Source organism: Myodes glareolus, chromosome 9 (genome assembly GCF_982192425.1).
Source record: "Myodes glareolus chromosome 9, mMyoGla1.1, whole genome shotgun sequence".
NCBI classification, from domain to species: domain Eukaryota; kingdom Metazoa; phylum Chordata; class Mammalia; order Rodentia; family Cricetidae; genus Myodes; species Myodes glareolus.
The window spans coordinates 77889884-77913857 of NC_142034.1; the positions used below are offsets into that span (position 1 = coordinate 77889884).

The following is a 23974-nucleotide window of genomic DNA, read 5'->3' on the forward strand; positions in this document are numbered from 1 at the left end:
TCAGCAGTTAAGAGCCTGTACTGCTCCTGGAGAGGATGTGTGTTCAGTTCCCAGCATCCACATCAAATGACTCAGAGCTGCCTCCTGTAAAGCCAGTTCTAGGGAGGGGACCCGATGTCTCTGGGCTCAGAAGGCACCTGCACCCAAGTGCACAGAGCCACACAGAGACATTATAATTTAAGATAGAATAAAAACAAATCTTTTAAAATTTTTCTCAATCTAACTGGCTATGGTGGCTCATGCATTTAATCCCAACACTTAAGAGGCAGAGGCAGGCAGATCTCTGTGAGTCTGAGGCCATTCTGGTCCACAGAGTGAGTTCTAGGACAGCCAGGGATACATATAGAGAACCTGTCTCAAAAGAAAATTTTTACTCACGTGTACTAGCCACATTTGAAGTTCTAAATCATTCCTGGTGGCCACAACAATACTGCACAGAGCTCATTTATACAACACCCATGTGGGAGAAGGGCCTATTGACTGGACATGGTGGCACACTACTGTATTCTCAGCATGCTGGAGGGAGAGGCAGGAAGATTGTCAAGAGTGTTAAGTGGAACTTTTAGTGTGTTTCAGGTGAGACATATATATGTATATTAATTTATATTTATATGTAATGTGTGTGTCCATGTATGCATACACACAGAGACAGACAGACAGACAGATAGATAGAAAGACAGACAGACTAACTGATAGAGAGATAGAGAGAGGAGACAGAGAGAGAGAGAGGTTGGGAGAAAACTCTCTCAAAAAGGGGGAGTTCTAGAGTACTCCAGTATTCCTCGTTGGGGGCCCCTCTACTCTTGGGATCTCCTTTTCTCTTTGCCTTAATGAACTCATGTCAGCTCTGCTAAAGCAAAGAGTAAGAACAACAAAGTTTCTACTTGGTGGCACTGGCCAAGAGGGAAGAGATGCAGAGACCAGGCCATCACACCCACACTGGTGGGTGTTCGGGGAAACGAGGACATGATAGCCATGAGCAACTGAGAGGGGCTGGGTGCAAGTGGTCCAGGGGAAATAACCCAGACTATTAAACAGTGTTCAGTAGGAGGGAAGAAAAAGTGAAAATTGTGGGGTAAAAGAAGAGCCAAGGCAGAGCACCACCTGGACAAAGACCTCAGGAGATGAATTAGAAAGAAAGCCCGTGTGACTGTGGCACAGGTCAGAGAAGCAAATCTGAGCCTTAGGCAGGGACTAAATTGTCAGGGACTAGATAATCAGGACATTTGCAAAATCTCTGGTTAGAGAATTGGGTTCTCTGCTCCTTGAGAGAGTTGAGGTAGGGCTGTCAGAGGGACGTGACATGGTCTGATTACACATTTACAGCTGTCTCATTGTTTGTGAATTTATTTGTTGGTTGCTCACTTTCCCGTGGTGAGTTGCTTGCACAATTCTAGATACTTTACATCCCTATTGTGCTGAATCATACTCCCCTATCCTTAGTTTATTAATGGTAACTGCATTGAAATAAAAATCTTTTCAAAAATCCTTCCCATGGACATTGGGCTTTGGCCTAATCCTAGGTTATAGGAAATCTAGCATTATAACATTTTGTCTTGCGAAACTAAGCAGGCATGGTTTAATTCTGTGTGAGCCACTTTAGCATTGGTTCTCCTAGCTTTTGACAGTGCAAAATGCTGCCCTGGAGTAGATAAGGTGTTTCTCACCAATCCTGAGTTCAACCCCCACAACCTGCATTTAAAAGGAGAGAACCAGCTACCCACAGTTGTCTTCTGACCATGTGTGTTCCCTGGCATGCACATGCACTGCCTGACACAAAAACTATTTAAATATAATCTTTAGTGAATTAGAAAAATGCTGCTCTTATTAAAAAAAATAGGGATTATTGTGATCCAATTTTTAGTGACCAAGGCTCAGGTTGTTTTATTATCAATTTCATGCTCCGCTGTAGAAGAGGCTACATGAATGTTTACAGTCCCAGGACAAAAGGAAGTCATAAATTGATGCATTTTCCAAGGACCCTCATAAAAACATCAGGCAGATGTGACACAACAGAACCCAGGAATCTCTTTATAGACTTCTAGTGTTCTATAATTCTTAGCTATAGAGTTGGTGAAAGTTAACTCTGTGGAAATGTAACAATACATTCCAGAAGTTGTTCCTGATTGTCACAAGGATGTTAGCTGAGATGCAGGAGTTGGTAGTAAACGGCTACTGAGGGGGACAGAGAGAATTTACGCTATTTGTGGCTCGTCATCTTCAACTTTCCACCCCTCCATAGTCTCCCTGTAGGATCTTCATAGGTGTCTACAGGGAGCTACAACTCAAACTTCAGTAGTTGAGATGAGCTCAAGTGTTCTTCTTAAGCATGGAAAGACAGAAAATGAAAGGATTTCCAGCCACCATCAAGGTGTTTACTCCATTTTAGAGCTCACCTAGTTACTCAGTTGAATTCAGAATGTGGAGAATGTTTCCTTTGGGAACCTGGAAAGCTATTAACCATCCTTGTCTGTTCCCTTCATTTTATGAGCAAGTAGGTGATAGGACACCCTGTGGGATGGCTCAGTGACAGTTTGTGTCAAGAAGGGTAGCAGACTGTGTGAGACAGTGAATGCCCAAGTACACAACCCTTTGTCAACAGAAATCTAAAGGGACAGAATGGTACCATGATAAAAAAGTAAGATAGTTATTTCCATCTTGAAGACTGGTAACAGGGCAAACTTTCCTCTCTGAGAGGAAGTGATGGAAAGAAATGGAGTTAATGAAGTACTAGGCAGGCTTACTCATGCTTTTATGGCTTACTGTTTAAGAAACGAACATTGAATTCCAGATGTTGGAATCTGAAGACATGTAACATCCTCCTTAATATCCCCCAGGAAGATGTGGTATCAGACACTGTATGTAGCAGCACTCTGACCCAGGACATCTTGCTTGTGAGTAAGGCAGTTGAGATTCAGGAACTAACCCCTGTATCTACTGGGCAGAAACAGCTCTGTGTCCACTGGGAGGCAAGTGCATCTTTGCTGTTAGAGGGCTGGTCTCTGCTTAGAGTTCTACCAAGAGAACACACTCTTGTCTCTGCCTCCAGTTTTCTCTGTTTGCTGCCTTATTTATGTCATGACCAGAAGTGAGATTGATGGCTGTATGTGAGGAAGGACCAGGAAAGAAGAGGGTGTTGGGGAGAGCAGGGTCCCTGGCAGAGAGGCCTGTGTGAGTCACAGTCAGAATGCAGACCTGCCTGGGTACAGCGCACTGAGTGCCACAGCTACCAGAGCGTCTTCTCATTGTCCTCCAGGTCAGCACCATGATGCAGCCTCAAGTCTTCATTTCAGGCCTCATACTTCTTCTCCCAGGTAAGTGAGTGGATGAGCTGGGGGATGCTGGGGAGGCCAGAGGTGCCAGAAGAGATGACAATCCTTGGTCTTTTTTGATTATGGGTTATGTAATGAGCAGAGAACCAGGTAAATTATAGCTTCAAAGAACTTGCTTAACCTGTATGAATTTCAAAACTTATGGCTAAATAAACATTATCTAAAAGAGAATGTCAGGCAAGGGATGCGAACACATGCATGCCAGTCATGGACAAATATTGGGTAAGTACTCATGTATGGCTATGATAATGAATGGTTAATTAAAAAATCAGAACCAGAGATTTCCATGTAGGATGGCTAGTCATAATTAGCCTTCATTGCATTTTTGTGCATTTTTGCTTATTTCAATCACTTTCAATTGTTTATCTTAAAAACATTTTAATTCAAAGTGCTCTCTGAGGAGGGGCAAAGAAGGAATAAGGTAATTTTTCTTTGAGACAGGGTCTAAGTTAGCCCAGACTGGCCTCAAACTCTTCAGGTTGCTAAGGATCACCTCAAACTTTTGATCCTCCTCTGCCTCTAACTCTCAAGAATGGAGATCACTGGTGAGAAATAAAATATATTTCTATGACTTAATTAATATAGGATGCATTTTATTTGTGATCCTAAAAAAGGTACTTGGCAAAATCAAGCAATGTATGTCCCAGAAAGAAATACACTCTTTTACTTTTTCTGGTTTTTGAGACAGGGTTTTTTGTAGCTATCAAGCCTGTCCTGGAACTAGCTTTTGTAGACCAGGCTGGCCTCAAACTCACAGTGATCCACTTGCCTCTGCCTCCTGAGTGCTGGGATTAAAGGCGTGACCACCACCGCCCGGCAAATATACTCATTTTATACAGTTAAGACTGTGTTTTCTTGGATCATGTCTCAGACTCATATCCTAGGCCTGCATGTAGGTGACTAGTTAGAGAATATCATAGCTCATTGTTCTGTGCTTTTATTTGCTTAATTGTTAGTTTCTGGTGCTTTGATCCCACACAGTAACTAGCATGGGCTAGCCCAATCACTATGTCCTTGAGCTCCATCCTCAGCACTCAGAGTTCCTGTAAAGGTCCCCTTGGAAACTTATTGGCATTAGAAATTCTATTCCATCATATATTTTATTACTTTAGTTTTTAAAATTGCATCATTAAAGTTATTGGTTGCATATTCTCTGGTTATGTGATCTTTACAAGGGTCTTACTCAAGTTCTGCTATGTCACCAACTCATAAGAAGGAACCTCTGCTTAGTACTTTTTGTTTGGTTGGCTGGTTTTGGTTTTGGTTTTTTGTTCATAAAGGGGTAATCATAAAGTTCAGAATAAGCCTCAGCCCCTCCTGATGGATTTCTCAAACCCTTTCTGATGATTGATTTTGAAGTTGCTAAAGTTCTGCCTTGAAGCCAACAGTGTTTTTCTAAAGCCCTGGCTCTGCTCTTTGATGAGCAGTGGGGAAAAGTTAGCGATTTTGTTGTCACAGCCCTGTGGGGGAGGAGGGGAGATGGTTTGAGACAGGGTCTCCAAAACCTAGGCATGTCTTGAACTCATTAGTTAGCTGGCCTTGAATTCCTCATCTTCCTCCTTTACCTCCCAAGTTTTGGGACTACAAGTGAGTTCTGGGTTCACAAGTGCATTCTGGGTATACAAGAGTTGCCCATAGTCCTGTCTTCTGAAATAAAATTTTACATGTTTAATAATGAAACATTTGAGCTGGTCTCAGTGGCATATGCTAAGTATCCCACACTTAGAGGGCAGAGGTGGGAGGATTGTGATTGTCAGCCAGCATGAGGCATAGAGCAAGACCCAATCTACAAAAGAAACGAAGAAGAAGAAGAAAAAGAAGAAGAAGAAGAAGAGGAAGAGGAAGAGGAAGAGGAAGAGGAAGAGGAAGAGGAAGAGGAAGAAGAAGAAGAAGAAGAAGAAGAAGAAGAAGAAGAAGAAGAAGAAGAAGAAGAAGAAGAAGAAGAAGCAAGTGAATATCATGCCAAAGATAGGTTGTTTTGCTCACAAATGTATCCACTAAGTGATCACACTGAGAAGAATATGCTAACAGGAAAATGTTTACAGTCTTCAAGTTCAAGCAGTAAAACTGGACATTTAATCATAGGATTGGGGAGGTAGAGGCAGCAGAGCTCTGGAAGTTTGAAGTCAGCCTGGTTTATGCAGCAAGTTCCAGAGCAGCCAAGGATACAAAGTGAGATCCTGGCTCAGAAAACCAAAGGATAACAACAAAAATTAAGTTGCCATTCCCTTTTATGACTACCCACAATAAACCCTCCAGAACTAAAACAATAAAGCAAACAACCAAAGGAATGAAAAAGAAAGGCTACAGCTGGGGCTCCACTCGAGATCCCCCTCCCCACCTCCCTATAAATTTTTTGACAAACAACAATAAAATTTTGGAAACATTTTGGGTACTAATTCTCCATTTCTTCCCTTCTCCCCCCTTCTTTACATCACAGGTGCTGTGGATTCTTATGTAGTAGTGAAGGGGGTAGTGGGTCACCCTGTCACACTGCCATGTTCTTACTCAACATTTTTCGGAAACTCTAACACATGCTGGGGCCAAGGTGAATGCCCGTCTTCTCATTGTGCGAACACACTTATCTGGACCAATGGATACCGAGTTACCTATCAGAGGAGCAGAAGATACCAGTTAAAGGGGAATATTTCGGGAGGAAATGTGTCCTTGACTATAGAGAACGCTGTCCAGAGTGACAGTGGTCTATATTGTTGCCGCGTGGAGGTTCGTGGATGGTTCAATGATCAAAAAGTGACCTTTTCATTGGAAGTTAAGCCAGGTAAGCTTTCTTTGTTTTCTTTCTTTATTTCTTGTAAGTAAATTGTATCCTCTGTTTGCAAGTAATTTGTTCTCTTCCTAGAACAAGGAAACACAAAGTTCTTATGAACATGTTTGATTAGATGCTTGCTTTTGAGTTGTGTAAAGACAAACTCTCCTGTATCTCAGGCTGTCCTCTGATTGCCATGCTCTCTTGACCCTCCTGCCTCGACTCCAGTGTTGAGAGCACAGGCATGTGCCACCAAACCCAGCCTTAAATATTCTCTTTGGTGGCATCAGACAACTTTATTTGCTTAGATGAAGTCCTAAAATGAATCTTAATTCAAGGCAGTGAAACACATCTGCTCCTGGCAGCACCAATCTACTTCAAGAGGATGATGGGCATCGGAGAAGCTCCTTATGGAGTTTGTTCGATGAAGTGGACATGCAGGATCCACAGAGAAATGACTACTGAACTTGCCTAAAGGTGAGATGATCCTTTGGGGTTCCTGCTTCATGAAAGAGTCTGCGAGACACTCAGCAGGATACAGAAGAAAGTGACTGGCAAACTGTCAATATAGGCAGAACTGTCTTTAAAATTTCCTGTTTCATGTACAAGTCTGTCGGATACTATGGGCCTGTAGGCTGAGGATGGATACCTCAATGGTGCAGATAAACTCTGGGTGACTGTCCAGGTAGCCAGATGTCTCTGTCAAACCTAGAGTTTTGGAAGTTGCTTACAATGTATTTCCTATTTACTTAGGTAATATCATATCCTTCTGGAGTCTTTGATGGAGTTAAAGAATAGATAGTTATGATTATAGTTTTCCCTAGTTATAATAAAAGATAAAGTAGATATAAATATTGTAACTATAATTCTTGCTTGATAACTGTTTTGTTCTATGTAATTTTTACCATGTTAAAGCCTTTTTATTTAAACAAAAAAGGGGAGGTGATGTGGGATTTCCCTCTGTATGCTGTGATTACCATTAATGAATAAAGAAATTGCCTTGGGCCTGTTGATGGGGCATAGCATAGGTAGGTGGGGAAAACTAAATGGAATGCTTGGAGGAAGAAGGCAGAATCAGAGAGAGATGTTATGGAGCCAATGCCAGAGTCAGGCATGCTCAAACTTTGCTGGTAGGCCACGACCTTGTGGTGATGCACAGATTAATAGAAATGGGTTAAATTAAGATGTAAGAGTTAGCCAATAAGAAGCTAAAGCTAATGGGCAAAGCAGTGTTTTAATTAATACAACAGATGCTGTTGATTTGTGAATTGTAGGTTGAACCTGCCTAATCCAGATTCAAAATCTGGAACCTTTTGAGCATGGACTTGAAAATACATCTGGAAAATTCAATGCCAAGACACTATAATGTGCACAATTATCCACAGTTTCTAAAGTTACCTTTTAAGCTATATATGTAATGTATAGTTATACGAATGCTATATAAATCATGGTTATATTTGAGCCTGACCCATAAGATAGTATCTATATGCAACTATTCTGAATTGTTAAGGAAGATTTAAATACTTTAACTCCAGGAACCAAGCACTTTTTTTTTGATAAGGAGTATTCACCTTGTTTCTGTTAGATTGTAAGAAACCATAGAAGACAATGTCCATTCTCTATCCAAATGTGCAAATCCCATTTGTGTTGGGATTTGTGTGGGATGTGTGCGCTAAGATGCAGGGCTGTACGCTGTGTCCTCTCAGGACTAACTGAAGGGAACATGCTGGGCCTGGAAACTGTGAGTGAAGTCAGTCTTTACTGAGAGAAGTTTTAGTTCCCTGTACCCTCTCAGTCTCAGAGATGCTGAGAGATCTGAGGACCTGACCGCTGTCATTTATAAAGTGTGTCCTTAGGAATCTGGGCTCTGTTCTCATCTCCATGCTGTCAGAACAACTGCCTCCTATTGGGGAGCTGCCTCCTATTGGGAAGCTGTCTCTAATGCCCCACCCCACAACATCCTAGTTAGTCAATGGCAAATAAGAGAAGTTCAGGAGAGGAGTTTTGGTAGGGAAAGCCTCTCACTGGCACTACAGTAGAAGCTCTTCTCTCTTCTTGTTGACTCATCTTTATTTCATTTTGATTTCCATACCCAGAAATTCCCACAAGTCCTCCAACAAGACCCACAACTACAAGGAGACCCACAACTATAAGGATACCCACAACTACAGGGAGACCCACAACTACAGGAAGACCCACAACTCTGTCAACAAGACCCACACATATACCAGCATCACCCAAAGTCTCCACCTCTACTCCTACAACACCAGCGCACATGCAGACTCACACACCAGGTAAAACCCAACGTGGTTCAGAACCCAGAGACCTTCTTATAAGCGTCTGTAGGACACACAGACACTGAGTCAAGACAGAAGTATAATAGAGGGGAAGAGTTCTTAGCTGTGTCCCAACAACAGCTTCACAAAGTCTGTAATTTTCCAGTCTTAAGTTGCATTCACCCTCTGCTGAGTAAGAGCCTGAAGATGGAGGACACCATCTCTGTTCCCCGGGATTCACCCTGGCCAGACTGAGGTGGCTCTAGGAGAGTTGATGAGGCTGGTGGGATCAGCTGGACACAACTTTGTGCTGAAAAACTAAGGACCGACTGAGAACAAGGGTCAGAGTAGGGAGACTCTTGACCCATTTACATCCATTCTGAAACTGGACCATCCAGCTAAGGCCATAGTTCAGGGAAGCTGATATTTAGCATTTCCTGATCCCCAGAAAGCATGCTCCATGCTCCATGATGCAGTGCTTAATTCTCTGACAATTATGTCCTATATAGCAGTGATCTGTCCCTCTTTTATAGTGACAGTGACTGGCAGTTCATGGTGGAAGGGATGAAGACAGAGAGTGGCTCAGACTCTGACCCTTGAGTTGGAAGCTGGTTCTTCTGACTCCCAGGCCATGAGCAGGGATGTTTGGAGGGTTTGTACTGTTTCCACATCCTCACTGGAAAGACACTGTACACCACCCTTTTAAAGAGCAATCGATGCCTTGAACTGATTGCTTTAAGGAGGTTTCAATTTATTCGTGTAGCATGCGAAGAGCAATATTAAGTCCTTTTTAGTAATAAAAGGCACACACACATCAAATTCAACATTTTTGGAAATGATTTTGCATGCTCATGCTTTTGAGTGAGACCTTTAGTTCATACTTCAGATCACCTACAGGTAAAGTTAGTATTAATGGGAATACCTTGACTTCCAAATGGGGATAAGCCAGTCATCCTGAAGGCAAGTTTAGGTTCAAACCTTCTACATCTAGGAGTAAAAAGCTCTTAGCAGGTTCTCAAGGCTTCCTACAACCTGTCCATCTCCTGCGGTAGGGCTGGACTCTGACAAGAGAAGAAGCCACAGAGTTTTCGCTGTTGTTAGATGAACCTGATGGGAGGAATTTATTTCCCTCTCTTCTCACTGGCTTTCAGGTACTTTCAAGCAGGAGGACCCTGAAAGACTGGGCCACACGCCTAGTGTTAGTGTAATCTGAGTTTTCTATTCTGAGTTTCCTGAAGAATTGCAGTTGAGGGTTGAAAGTCCAGTCCAGGGAGAAGGCAAACGCTCTGGCTGCTGTTAGATGGGGATGTGTTTCCTCACGTCCACTTCTTGTGCTCATCCTGGTGGCCCAGACACTGTTCGTGGAACATGGAAGGATGCTGTAAGAACAGGGGAGAAAGGGACCCAGGCTGGGGGAGCAAGTTAAGCTCATGATGCCTTTTGTCAAGAACTGAATTGGGTAACATGTGACCGCCTGACGTTTGTGTTGTCCTGTTGTTCAGAAGGGCGGTCACATGTTTGAGCACAAGGACAAAACAGGGCAGTAGTGCAGAACAGGAGGGTGTTGTGCAGATGTAAGGATCAGGTTGTAGTGAGGATCCTAAAAGACACTGAGGGGTCCATGAGGAAACCCAGACTTAGGAATTCCTGTCTGGCCATAACCAACTTACTCCAAGATCCTCGCCTGTTCTGAAAACATCGAGAGGACTCCCTGAGAGGCAAGAGCTCAGCTCTGCATGTGAAGTGAGCTCTTGGTGGGAACAATGTACGGACTCTAGGAAGGAAAGGGAAATACAGGCTGCACTAGAGTGTTCCACACGTGGAAGCCTTTGGTGAGCAACGGAAGATGAGTCAGAAAACACCAGAAATCACTCTTAGTAAAGGAATGGTTGGAGGGCAGGAGACCTTGTCTCAGTCACTCAATCAATCAACCAACCAACCTCGAGACAGAGATGGGGGGGATTCCACAGCACAAGGCAGACTGTGTGTGGACACCATCACCAGTGTAATGTTGCCACCTTGAGAAGGTCTCAGTGATGAAATGGTCCATCTAGTCCATGTTGTCCGGTGAGCTCTTCTCCCTGAAAGAAGTGTGAAGAATCTGGTTCCTGACTAAGGCCTCAGTGAAGAGGGGTGAGAAACATCCAGGCCCTTCCTAGAAGGTGAAATGACCTTGACTTGATAGACCTTAATCTTAACTGAGTGGTTCTCCATGTGTTCATATCAACTGTGTTTCAGAGGAGTTCAGAAGCCTATTTTTTGTTTTGTCTTGGATTTGGTTTTTGGTTTCTTGAAGACAGGATTTCTCTGTGTAGTCCTGGCTGTTCTGGAACTTGCTCTATATACCAGGTTTGCTCCTACACAGAATTTCACTCTCCTCTGCCGATGAGTGCTGGCACCTAGAGGCATGCACCCCAGTTAGAGTTCAGGGGTGTAGAAAGGGAAGTGTGAAGCTATTCTGAATCCTGATAAAGTTGTCCAGAAAATCAGAGCCCACACCTCACTTGCTCAGGATAATGCGACAATGACAGACAGTGCCCATCTTTGGATACATTGCTCAGAGGAGTCAGCAGGTGTGGAAATTAGTAGAAAGGAGTCATTACTGTTTAGGAGGCTGGGGGAGGCATTGGGGGAGGCAATGGTAAGTTTTGTTTCTGTTTTCCTTGGTGGCGTCCAAACTCCAAAGCTGAAACAGTTCTTACATTGTTCTCATTCCAGAACCCACTACATCTTACCCAGGTCAGACTACAGCCGAGGTGACAGAAACCACATCCTACAACCCTGCAGGTAACTATGTCCCCCTGCCCAATCCCCTGGAAGGTCCTGATCTTGGTAAAGCTGGTGTTGAGGAGCACACGCCCTCTGCAGCAATGCAGATCTGACATTGTAAGCAGTAGCAGGAACAGAGGCACAGCTCCATTCCACCCTGACAGCACCCTCCAGAGGTCCCTTTCCACAAGCACCTCCATTCAGGCCAAGCTAGGCTGTGTGGCTTCTTTGAAGAAAAGATTGTATGGCACAGTCAGTGTGATGGAGTGTTGGAACTCAGATCCTAAGCACAGGGTCACTAAGAAGAGAGATGCTTAAGAAAGGAATAGGACACACTGGGGCACATGTATGGACTTCTCCATGCAGAGCACTGAGGTGTCTTTAAATTGAATGCACATGTGATGTTGGTGGCTCTCAAGTTGGATCTCTGGAGGTTTGTAAGAAATGCCCCATCCCTCTCAGTGCTGTAGTTTTAGAAACAGTGCTCCAAGATGTAACTTATAACAAACTTATATTTAAATCATTTTCTCCCATAAACCATGTTGGGATACAGATTTCAGAGGGATGTTTGTTTATATTCAGGAATGGAAGGGAAGGGCTAGAACAGGAGTTTCCACAGCATTTGACCCTCAACAAGTGTGGCTTGCTTGCTGCTTATGGCCACTTGGTTTAAAATGTCTGCGAATAGCATAGATTGACTCAATAGGAAATTTTGTCTTTTATCAGTGGTTCCCCCAAAGTTTCTTGAATGTGTTAACAGAATAAGCAGTACAACCACCCCCTTGTCTGCCATGGGACAATGAGCCATTGCCTCCCCACCCGCCTCAGACTTCCCTTCTGGGGCTCATTGATGACTCCTGTCTTTCCTGTTTTATCTCTGTCTTAACTAACAGTTGTGTGACTTATAGAAATATCCACTCTCTTGAATCTGCGACATTATTTATTCAGTGAACATAATGTCACTTTTTAAAAGTAAAGTCAGTTTATTGTAATAAATTTTTATTGAATATTGTGGTTACAAAATGTGATGGGGGACTTGGGTCATATTTGCAAAGGGCATCAGTGACAGATGCAGTGTAGATAACACCTACACTGTTAGGCATAGTGCCCGGAGGATTGGCACAGGTAGTTGTGTACAGATTTTTCTTTGGTGTGCCAGCTCACCAAAAACAACATGGAGACTTATTATTAATTATGAAAGTTCGGCCTTAGCTTAGGCCTGTTTCTAAACAGTTCTTATAGCTTAAATTAAAACATATCTTTTAATCTAGTTTTTTCTTTTAATGTGGCTCGGTTATCTGTGCTCTGTAGTCCCATCCTGCTTCCCCTCAGTCTGACTGGGGACTTCACCTTTCTTCCTCTCTGAGTCCTCTCTGTCCTGAGAAGTCCCCCCAACTTCTTCCTGCCTAGCTATTGACCATTCGGCTCTTTAATCAGTCACAGTGACACATTCTTCTCACAGTGTAAAGGAATATTCCACAACGGGTAGCTGCTATGACTTGGGAGCACCTATGTCTGTGTGACTCTTTTACAAAGCAAATCACTCAGTTTGATCCCAGGCTCATCCCTGGGTTTAGTTGTTTGGGACTCAAAACAGTGGACCAGCTCCCTGGTGGCCACACTAACATGCCACTTGTACTTCCTCCAGGATAGCAAAGAGTTTCCTCTTCTGCCTTGTCAGTCTTTTTTTTTAAAGTAAATTTTATTAAATTATAAAAGTTTCCATTTCCGCCCCTCTTCCCAACACCCTCCCACTCCCCCCACTCCCTCTCCTCCTCCCTCTTCGTCCCTTAGGGCAGTCAGGGTTGCCTGCCCTGTGGGAAGTTCAAGTTCCTCCCCCCTCCCTCCAGGTCCAGGAAGGTGAGTGTCCAAACAGACTTGATCCCCAAAATCCAGTATATGCAGAGGAAACAGGTCCCGGTATCATAGTCAATGGCTTTTCAGAAAGACTTCAGGCCAGCCACATTCAGAGAATCCGGCCAAATTCCGAGAATCTGGTTAGATCACTTCCTCGTTCAGTCCCAGTCCAACTGGCCTTGGTAAACTCTCATTAGATCCGTTCCATTGTATCAGTGGGTGATAGCATCCCTCGCAGTACTGATTTCGTTTTTCATGTTCATCCTCCTTCTGTTCCTCATTTGGACCTCGGGGGGCTCAGTCCGGTGCTCCAATGTGGGTCTCCGACTGTATCGCCATCCTTCGCCAGATGAAGGATCTATGGTGACAAGCAAAATATACATCAGTATGGTTATGGGCCACGGCCGATTCAGGCACCCTCTCCTCTGTCCAGAGAACAATCTGGGGGATCTCTCCTTGGACCTGGGATCCCATATATAATCAAGTCTCCTGTAAACCCTAAAATGACTCCCTTAGTTGAAATATATTCTTCCCTGATCCCATATTCATCCTTCCTCCCCCACCCCATCCCAGGCCACCAAGCTTTCCTCGTTCCTCCCCTACTCCCTTCTCTCTAACCCTCTCCCCTTCCATCAACCCTCCCACCCCCCCCCCATGCACCCGAGGTTACCTGGGACTCTTGTCTATTTCCTACCTCCTGGTGGATAGCTAAATAATCTTCATCAGGTTCATCTTCTTATTTAGCTTCTCTAGGATCACGAATAATAGGCTCAAAGACCTTTAATTATGGTAAGAATCCACTTATGAGTGAATACATAACGTGTTCCTCTTTTTGGGTCTGGCTTACCTCACTCAGTAAAGCGTTTTCTATTTCCATCCATTTGCATGCAAAATTCAAGATGTCATTGTTTTTTACCGCTGAGTAAAACTCTAATGTGTATATGTTCCACACCTTTTTTAACCATTCTTCTATTGAGGGGCACCTAGGTTGTTTCCAGGTTCTGGCTATTACAAATAGTGCTGCTATGAACATAGTAGAACAAATGCTTTTGTAGTATGTTAGGGAATCTTTAGGGTATATTCCCAAGAGTGGAATTGCTGGGTCCTGAGGGAGGTTGACTCCCAGTTTCCTGAGAAACCGCCACACTGATTTCCACAGTGGCTGCACAAGTTTGCATTCCCACCAACAATGGATGAGTGTTCCCCTCACCCCACATCCTCTCCAGCATAGGCTATCGTTGGTGTTTTTGACTTTAGCTATTCTGACCGGTGTAAGATGGTATCTCAAAGTGGTTTTGATTTGCATTTCCCTGATCGCTAAGGAGGTTGAGCATGACCTTAAGTGTCTTCTGGCCATTCGAAGTTCATCTGTTGTGAATTCTCTGTTAAGTTCAGTGTCCCATTTTTTAATTGGGTTAATTAGAGATTTAGTGCCTAGTTTCTTGAGTTCTTTGTATATTTTGGAGATCAGACCTTTGTCTGATGAGGGGTTGGTGAAGATCTTCTCCCAGTCAGAAGGGAGCCTTTTTGTCCTACTGACAGTGTCCTTTGCTTTACAGAAGCTTCTCAGTTTCAGTAGATCCCATTTATTCATTGTTTCTCTTATTGTCTGTGCTGCTGGGGTCCTACTTAGGAAGAGGCCTCCTGTGCCTATATCTTGTAGACTACTTCCCACTTTCTCTTCTATCAGGTTCAAAGTGGACGGATTAATGTTGATGTCTTTAATCCATTTGGACTTGATTTTTGTGCATGGTGATAGATATGGATCTACTTTCATTTTTTTACAGGTTGACATCCAGTTATGCCAGCACCATTTGTTAAAGATGCTTTCCTTCTTCCATTGTATACCTTTAGCTCCCTTGTCAAAAATTAGGTGCTCATAGGTTTGTGGGTTAATATCCGGGTCTTCTATTCGATTCCAAAGGTCGATTTCTCTGTTCTTATGCCAATACCAAGCTGTTTTCAATACTGTAGCTCTGTAATAGAGTTTGAAGTCAGGGATGGTAATGCCTCCTGAAGTTCCTTTATTGTATAAGATTGTTTTGGCTATCCTGGGTTTTTTGTTTTGCCATATAAACTTGATTATTGTTCTCTCAAGGTCTGTGAAGAAGTTTGATGGGATTTTGATGGGGATTGCATTGAATCTATAGATTGCTTTTGGTAGAATTGCCATTTTTACTATGTTGAGTCTCCCAATCCAAGAGCAGGGGAGGTCTTTCCATTTTCTGGTATCCTCCTCAATTTCTTTCTTCAAAGACTTAAAGTTTTTGTCAAATAGGTCTTTCACTTCCTTGGTTAGAGTAACCCCAAGATATTTTATGCTATTTGTGGCTATCATGAAAGGTGATGTTTCTCTGATTTCCCTCTCGGCTTCTTTATCCTTTGTGTATAGGAAGGCCACTGATTTTTTGGAGTTGATCTTGTATCCTGCCATGTTACTAAAGGTGTTTATCAGCTGTAGGAGTTCTTTGGTAGAGTTTTTGGGGTCACTTATGTAAACTATCATATCGTCAGCAAATAACGAAAGTTTGACTTCATCCTTTCCAATACGAATCCCCTTGATCTCCTTATGTTGCCTTATTGCTATTGCTAGAACTTCAAGCACTATATTGAAAAGGTATGGAGAGAGTGGACAGCCTTGTTGCGTTCCTGATTTTAGTGGAAAGGCTTTGAGTTTCTCTCCATTCAGTTTGATGTTAGCTGTCGGCTTGCTGTATATTGCTTCTATTATATTTAGGTATGATCCTTGTATCCCCAGTCTCTCCAACACCTTTATCATAAAAGGGTGTTGAATTTTGTCAAATGCTTTTTCAGCATCTAATGAGATGATCATATGGTTTTTTTCTTTCCGTTTATTTATATGATGGATTACATTGATAGATTTACGTATGTTGAACCAGCCCTGCATCTCTGGAATGAAGCTGACTTGATCATAATGGATAATTTTTCTAATGTGCTCTTGGATACGGTTTGCCAGTATTTTATTGAGAATTTTCGCGTCGATGTTCATCAGTGAGATTGGCCTGTAATTCTCTTTCTTGGTTGTGTCTTTGTGTGGTTTTGGTATTAGGGTAACTGTAGCTTCATAAAAGGAGTTAGGCAATGACTCTTCTGTTTCTATATTGTGGAATACGTTAAGGAGTATAGGTATTAGCTCTTCCTGGAAGTTCTGGTAGAATTCTGCATTGAAACCATCTGGTCCTGGGCTTTTTTTGGTATGGAGATTTTTGATAACAGCTTCTAATTCTTCGCGACTAACAGGTCTATTTAGATTGTTCACCTGTTCTTGGTTCAACTTTGGTATATGGTACTTATCTAAAAAAATGTCCATTTCTTTTACATTTTCCAACTTTGTGGCATATAAACTTTCGTAGTAAGATCTAATGATTCTCTGAATTTCCTCTGTGTCTGTGGTTATGTCCCCCTTTTCATTTCTGATCCTATTAATTTGCATGTTCTCTCTCTGCCGTTTGATTAGTTTGGATAGGGGTTTGTCAATCTTGTTGATTTTCTCCAAGAACCAGCTTTTTGATTCATTGATTCTTTGGATTGTTTTCTCTGTTTCTATTTTGTTGATTTCAGCCCTCAGTTTGATTATTTCCAGTCTTCTACTCCTCCTGGGTGAATCAGCTTCTTTTTTTTCTAGAGCTTTCAAGTGTGCTGTTAAGTCTCCAATGTATGCTTTCTCCGTTTTCTTTATTTGGGCACCTATTGCTATGAACTTTCCTCTTAGCACTGCTTTCATAGTGTCCCATAGGTTTGAGTATGTTGTGTCTTTGTTTTCATTAAATTCAAGGAAGTCTTTAATTTCTTTCTTAATTTCATCCTTGACCCAGGGGTGATTTAGTAGTTGACTGTTCAACTTCCATGAGTTTGTTGACTTCCTGGGGTTAGCATTGTTGTTGAATTCTAATTTTAATCCATGGTGATCTGACAAGACACAGGTGGTTACTAATATTTTTTTGTATCTGTGGAAGTTTGCTTTGTTACCGAGTATGTGGTCAATCTTCGAGAAGGTTCCATGAACTGCAGAGAAGAAGGTATATTCTTTCCTATTTGGGTGGAGTGTTCTATAGATGTCTGTAAAGTCCATTTGATTCAATACCTCCAATAAATCTCTTAATTCTCTGTTTGGTTTCTGTCTGATTGACCTGTCCATTGGTGAGAGAGGAGTGTTAAAGTCTCCTACTATTAGCGTGTGTGGTTTGATGACTGCCTTGAGCTCTAGAAGAGTTTCTTTTACATAAGTGGGTGCCTTTATATTAGGGGCATAGATATTCAGGATTGAGACTTCTTCCTGATGAGTTGTTCCTGTTATGAGTATGAAATGTCCATCTCCATCTCTTCTGATTGATTTTAGTTTGAAATCGATTTTGTTAGATATTAGAATGGCCACACCCGCTTGTTTCTTAGGTCCATTTGCTTGGAAAACCTTTTCCCAACCCTTTACTCTGAGTAGGTGTCTGTCTTTGTGGTTGAGGTGTGTTTCTTGTAAACAGCAGAATGTTGGATCCTGTTTTCGTATCCAATCTCTAAGTCTGTGCCTCTTTATAGGTGAATTGAGTCCATTGATATTAAGAGATATTAATGACCAGTGGTTGTTGACTCGAGTCATTTTTTTTTTTTGGGTAGTAGAGTGTATGTGTTTTCCTTGTTTGAGTTGTGCTAGTGAGGGGTCGCTAGATGTCTGAGTTATTGTAGTCAGTGTTGGCAATGTTGGATTCCTTGGGATGTAATTTTCCTTCTAATATTCTCTGTAAGGCTGGATTAGTAGTTACGTATTGTTTAAATTTGTTTTTATCCTGGAATATTTTGTTTTCTCCGTTGATAGTGAATGAAAGCTTGGCTGGGTATATTAATCTGGGCTTGCATCCATGGTCCCTTAGTTTCTGCAGTACCTCTATCCAGGACCTTCTGGCTTTCATGGTTTCTATAGAGAAGTCTGGTGTAAGTCTGATAGGTTTACCTTTATAGGTTACTTGACCTTTTTCCTTTGCAGCTCTTAATATCCTTTCTTTAATCTGAATGCTTTGTGTTTTGATTATTATATGGCGAGGGGATGTTTTTTTCTGATCCAGTCTATTCGGTGTTCTGTATGCTTCTTGCACCTTCATAGGAATATCACTCTTTAGGATGGGAAAGTTTTCTTCTATAATTTTGTTGAATATATTTTCTGGACCTTTGGTCTGCAATTCTTCTCCTTCTTCTACTCCTATTATTCTTAGATTTGGTTTTTTTATTATGTCCCATATTTCCTGAATGTTTTGTGATGAGAATTTATTGGATTTGCTGTTTTCTTTGGTCAGGGCATTTATTTTCTCTATGGTGTCTTCATAATCTGAGATTCGTTCTTCTATCTCTTGTATTCTATTGGTTATGCTTGTTCCTGAAGTCTCTGTTTGTTTACCTAGATTTTCCATATCCAGCCGGTCCTTGGTTTGTGTTTTCTTCACTGCCTCCATTTCAGTTTTCAATTCTTGAACTGATTCCATTACCTGTTTGATTGTTTTTTCTTGGTTTCCCAGGGTATCATTTACGAATTTACTCATTTCTTCAAACTTTTTGTTATATTTGTCTTCCATTTCTTTACTCATTTCTTCCATCTTTTTGTTATATTTCTCTTCTATTTCTTTAAGTGAGTTATTCATACCCTGTTTAAGAGACTCTATTGCTTTCATAATGACACTGTTTTCCACTTCTTCCGGTATAGGGTGTTCAAGTCCTTCTGTCATAAGATCGCTGGGATCTGGTGTTTTCGTGTTGTTTTTCAGATTGTTGGAGGAATTCTTGCCTTGGCGCCTGCCCATCTCTTCCTTCAGATGTCCTCCAATGGCTCTTCCCTCCACTGGGTCTTTTGCTACTGGATTAGTGCCCCTTGCTATCCAGGAATCACTTTGCCTGCAGCCTTAGCTTGCTGCAGGCAGGCTATTAGAACAAAGGGATTTCCGTCCCTTTGCACTCACCGCCTGTACGTCCCGCGGTGCCCACCCCGGCTGAGATGGAGGAATTTAAGCCCCGAAAAAGGGAGAGGGGAGGGTATGGGTTCCAGGCAGAAAGCTGGGATGGCGTTGCAGGAGAGAGGGATTACCTGGGGAAGCTGCCCCTTTGGAGTAGTCAGGGAGATAAGGATGGCGGGAATATTGTGTGTTCCCTAACCGGCCTTGTGTGGCGGTCAGGAACAATACACTTACCCCTCCACAGGATCAGAGCCCCTCGCTGGTCAGAGGTGCCCCTGCCTGCAGTCTTGGCTTGCTGCAGGCCGGCTATCAGAACAAAGGGACTCCAATCCCTTTGCACTCACCGCTTGACCTGGCCCGCTGTGCCCACCCCGGCTGAGATGGAGGAATTTAAGCCCCGAAAACAGGAGAGGGGAGGGTATGGGTTCCAGGCAGAAAGCTGGGATGGCGTAGCAGGAGAGAGGGATTAGCTGGGGGAAGCTGCCCCTTTGGAGTAGCCAGGGAGATAAGGATGGCGGGAATATTGTGTATTCCCTAACCGGCCTTGTGTGGCGGTCAGGAACAATACACTTACCCCTCCACAGGATCTGAGCCCCTCGCTGGTCAGAGGTGCCCCTGCCTGCAGTCTTGGCTTGCTGCAGGCCGGCTATCAGAACAAAGGGACTCCAGTCCCTTTGCACTCACCGCCTGACCTGGCCCACAGTGCCCACCCCGGCTGAGATGGAGGAATTTAAGCCCCGAAAAAAGGAGAGGGGAGGGTATGGGTTCCAGGCAGAAAGCTGGGATGGCGTTGCAGGAGAGAGGGATTACCTGGGGAAGCTGCCCCTTTGGAGTAGTCAGGGAGATAAGGATGGCGGGAATATTGTGTGTTCCCTAACCGGCCTTGTGTGGCGGTCAGGAACAATACACTTACCCCTCCACAGGATCAGAGCCCCTCGCTGGTCAGAGGTGCCCCTGCCTGCAGTCTTGGCTTGCTGCAGGCCGGCTATCAGAACAAAGGGACTCCAGTCCCTTTGCACTCACCGCCTGACCTGGCCCACGGTGCCCACCCCGGCTGAGATGGAGGAATTTAAGCCCCCAAAAAAGGAGAGGGGAGGGTATGGGTTCCAGGCAGAAAGCTGGGATGGCGTAGCAGGAGAGAGGGATTAGCTGGGGGAAGCTGCCCCTTTGGAGTAGCCAGGGAGATAAGGATGGTGGGAATATTCCTGCCTTGTCAGTCTTAGGCTCACATGGGAAATCTGAAATTGCACTGTGGTCTGAATGTATCCCCATAAATTCCTTTGGTAATGTGTAATTAAGTGCTGAGGTCATCTGAAAGGTGATTAGGATATAAAAGTTAGATGTTCGTGTGCAGTGTTAGATCCTTTGTGAGAGGACTGATGGGGCTGGTTTTCCCTTCCCTTCCCTTGGGGACACACAAGAAGTATCATCTCTGAACTAAGGAGCCCTCAGCAGCTACTCAGTCAGCTCGCATCTGGATCTGGGACTTCCCAGCCTTTAGAACTATGACCAATGCATTTCTTTTGTTTATAATTTACTCACTCTAAGCAATTTTAGAATGACAACCCAAATGGACTAAGGTGGGTTGAGCATACGAACAGAAGCACCAAATAGGTGTGCAGCGCTGAGACCTCGATTCTCACTCGCTCAGCACACTCTGCCCCACTGTTCACACTCTGGTTGGGTCCTATACTTCTCCTTAAAACTGTAGTGGTGTGTGTTGCTTGATCAGCTGTGGAGATGCTGGGCTCTGCCATATTCCTCAGCTCCCTGCTATCAACAGTGATCAGCTGGGACTGCCACAAGCTGCCCTTTGTGGTGCCAAGCTGACCCACGTGTCCTTGAGGTACCTCCCTAACAGGGCCAGTCCTGCAGGACTCTGGGTGGTCGTGTGTGTGTGTGTGTGTGTGTGTGTGTGTGTGTGTGTGTGTGTGTGCATGGGTGTGCTAACGTGTGAGTGTGTGACTCAATATTCTCAGAAGTTGCTTCTCTGTGGTCTCCTCATCTATGTGGCTGACCTTTGCCTAGGCTTTCCTGACTACTACTTAATTTAAAGTCATGTGCCGTGAACCCACAGTGTCAGGAAGGATTAGGTAATGGTGACCTCTGGATGTTGAGAGGGAAATCCTTGATGTGTACTGTTTCCAGGCAGAAAAACAAAATGAAACTAGATCCAAACACAAGGCAGCAGGAGCTGCTCTCTGCCACTGTTCCCAGGTGTGAAGAAGAAGGAAGGAGGGGGTTCAGACTCTGTAATGTCATGTCACCTAACCCTGGTCAGAGGAGAGCTTTGCAGAGTGGAGCAGAACAGCAGCAGCTGGGTCTCTGATTTCCTTGAGACTGCTGGCATTTTGGCCTTGTAACTTGAGGCTCAGAGTGAGTTCTTACTGTGCTCATGGAATCTCTACCTTGGTGAACATTCTGCAAAAACAAGAAATATTAGGATTGAAAGGGATTTGGGTGTCACATGGGCCACCACCTGCCTTTTGTAGCTGTGCCGCCAAGAGCCTTAGGCACCATCCCATTTCATTAGTTCATGGTGATTTATATCACTGCTAGATTGGGGGAACTCTTTAGTTCCTTTTTGAGACACACACCTTTCCATTTGTCCCCTATTCCAGGCACACTTCTTTGGAGAAGTTGTTGAGTGGCCCTCATTACACAAGCGGTACGATATTTCTAAAGTGAACTCCACAGCGTTCACACTCCTGCTTCCTGCTCCTTCCATCACATAACAATAATAACATCACCCATGTTTCCAACAGTGCTGAGTGACCATGCGTGCATTTCTAAGTGTTTATTGCAGCACCTTGATTACGAGGTCACTTTGCTAATGAATATGGTCAGTATTGAGTTCAAGTTTTGTCTGATTCAGCTTCACCTTCCTGAATCACTCCCTCTTGTTCCTGGAAGGTCTTACTTAAGGGCCTAGCTCACAAACAGAGCCCAGACTGTAGATGCTACCTACACCTAGTCATTGCCTTTGACTCCTGGTAAGGCTCTCACAGAGAGTGAACTGTAAACACAGTCAAGTGAGAATGAGGGGGGCTATGAGTCATTCAACCTTATTTGTGCTGGGCGATGTCAGCTTTGGCAGCTGTTGGGGACTCCCATAGACCCGTAGTGTTTCCACTCATTGTGGAAACTCATTGTGTGGTCATGTGTGTACAATGACAGCAGAGATGTCTGCCATTTGCTAAAATTATAAATATGGAGTCTTCTGATGGATGCTTCTTCATCTTTAAATACAGCAAGAGGGCTCCTTGTCAGGATGGTACAAGCCTCATATTGTGTAAGATATAGGCAGAAAGGGGACTCTGTGTTTCAGTCCTAGACACTTAGAAACAATGCAAAGAATAGATTCCTTGTTATAAAATAGATTTTTCCAATATACTTTGATTATTTAAATCTTCAAAACATGCTGTTCAGTGAATCTCCTGCCATATTAAATCCCAACCCTCACATGGTATAAGACATATTGGCCTTGTGGGTAATATTTACAGATGTAGTGAAAACATCTAAATTCTTGTATTTATAATTAATTTTCCCTCTTGTTGAACAGATTGGAATAACACTGTGACATCATCAGATGACTCTTGGAATAATTACACTGTAAGCATATTTCTCCCTAATTTATTAGCCATGTTGACTTGTATATCACCTGGGAAACAATTTGTATTTAAAGGTTTTGTCTGTAAAATTAGGTCATAGATATTTGTATCAAAAAGAGGAAGAAAAGAAAAAAGTCAGAGATGGTGGTATATTCCTTTTTCTTAGGAATCCAGAAGTTAAAACAAGATACCAGAAGTTTGAAACTAGCCTAGACCATTAGGCAACTTGGGCCACATAGTGAGACCCTGTCTCAAAAACTGTAGATAAATAAACTCATAAAAGTATAAAAATAAAAAAATTAAAAAGAAGAATAAGATGCTTACAAAGGAGGTTTGAATTCAAGATGTTCGTTTAGAGTCTCCAAATATTGTTTTCTACCCACTGACCATTCCCTGTAGAGCCCACTGGTGATTTTTTTTTACGCACACAAACCTCCACAGAGGGTATTAGGTCTTAGACAGTCTTAATTTTGCATGAATTTTTCCTAGAGTTTTGTATACTAAGCTTGAGAAAAAACAAAGGCACTCTGCTTCTGGGATTCTTGCCAGAGTTCTATCTCTACAAATAGCCAAAGTAAATTTATCAATAGGTTTTTTTTTTCTATTTTGTCTCCAGGAAGAAACAAGGTTTGTTTTCATGTGTGTAGTTAGCGTAGGAGATATGTTGGTTGAGATAAGAAAAAAAGCCAAATAGAGGTTGTGAGGATTATTTAGCTGTTGGAAGTAGCAGAGCCCTTTGTTAGCATGTGTAAGACCCCAGGTTGGAACTGTCAAATCTACCAAGCCACAAGACACTTCAAGACAAGGTGATCATATCTGTATATGGCCAAATGGCCTAAGGCGTTTATACCTATTGACAGTCAGAACATAACACATAAAGGCTGAAAGCAAGTTTCTTTTGTTTGTTTTTTGAGAAGGGTCTCACATAGTTCAGCTGTCCTTGAATTTAACTGCACAGCTGAGGATGACCTTGAACTCCTGACCCTGCTACCTCTGTCCCTCAAGAACTGAAATTAAAGGAGTAAATCCCACCATAACTGTCTCGCTCCTTTGAGACATCATCTCATTTTCATAGCTCAGGCTGGCCTAGAACTCACAATCTTCCGCCTCAGCCTACTGAGTACTGGGATTACAGGCCTGTGTCACATGCCCATCCTGACAATAAAAATATCAGGACTTAATTGACATTAGCACCCAGTGGTCTGGCAGTTGTGGAAAGAATCTGTGTGTACTAGTTAAGTACCAGACACCAGTAAGTGTGTGCTGCTAAGGGAGCAGACATATGACTCTGTATAAAACCAAACAGCACTGCGTGTCAAGGTTGTTCTTGCCTCAGTTACCTGAGAAACGGTCATGCTTAGCAGCACGGAGGAATAACTTAGAGTTGAATTCAAAATAAGCTGTA

General features: G+C 43.1%; 1 protein-coding gene across 1 annotated transcript in view; it reads left to right on the forward strand.

The window, feature by feature from the left end:
• The window catches only part of LOC125401506 (uncharacterized), a 110017-nt gene that overhangs the window by 11373 nt on the left and 74670 nt on the right, over nucleotides 1-23974 (forward strand). The window contains exons 3-7 of the mRNA XM_087909589.1: nucleotides 3257-3314; nucleotides 5773-6111; nucleotides 8196-8393; nucleotides 11094-11162; nucleotides 22521-22570. Coding sequence (XP_087765715.1) covers nucleotides 3266-3314; nucleotides 5773-6111; nucleotides 8196-8393; nucleotides 11094-11162; nucleotides 22521-22570 — 705 coding nt within the window. The 5' untranslated portion in view covers nucleotides 3257-3265. The remainder of the gene's footprint in view (nucleotides 1-3256; nucleotides 3315-5772; nucleotides 6112-8195; nucleotides 8394-11093; nucleotides 11163-22520; nucleotides 22571-23974) is intronic.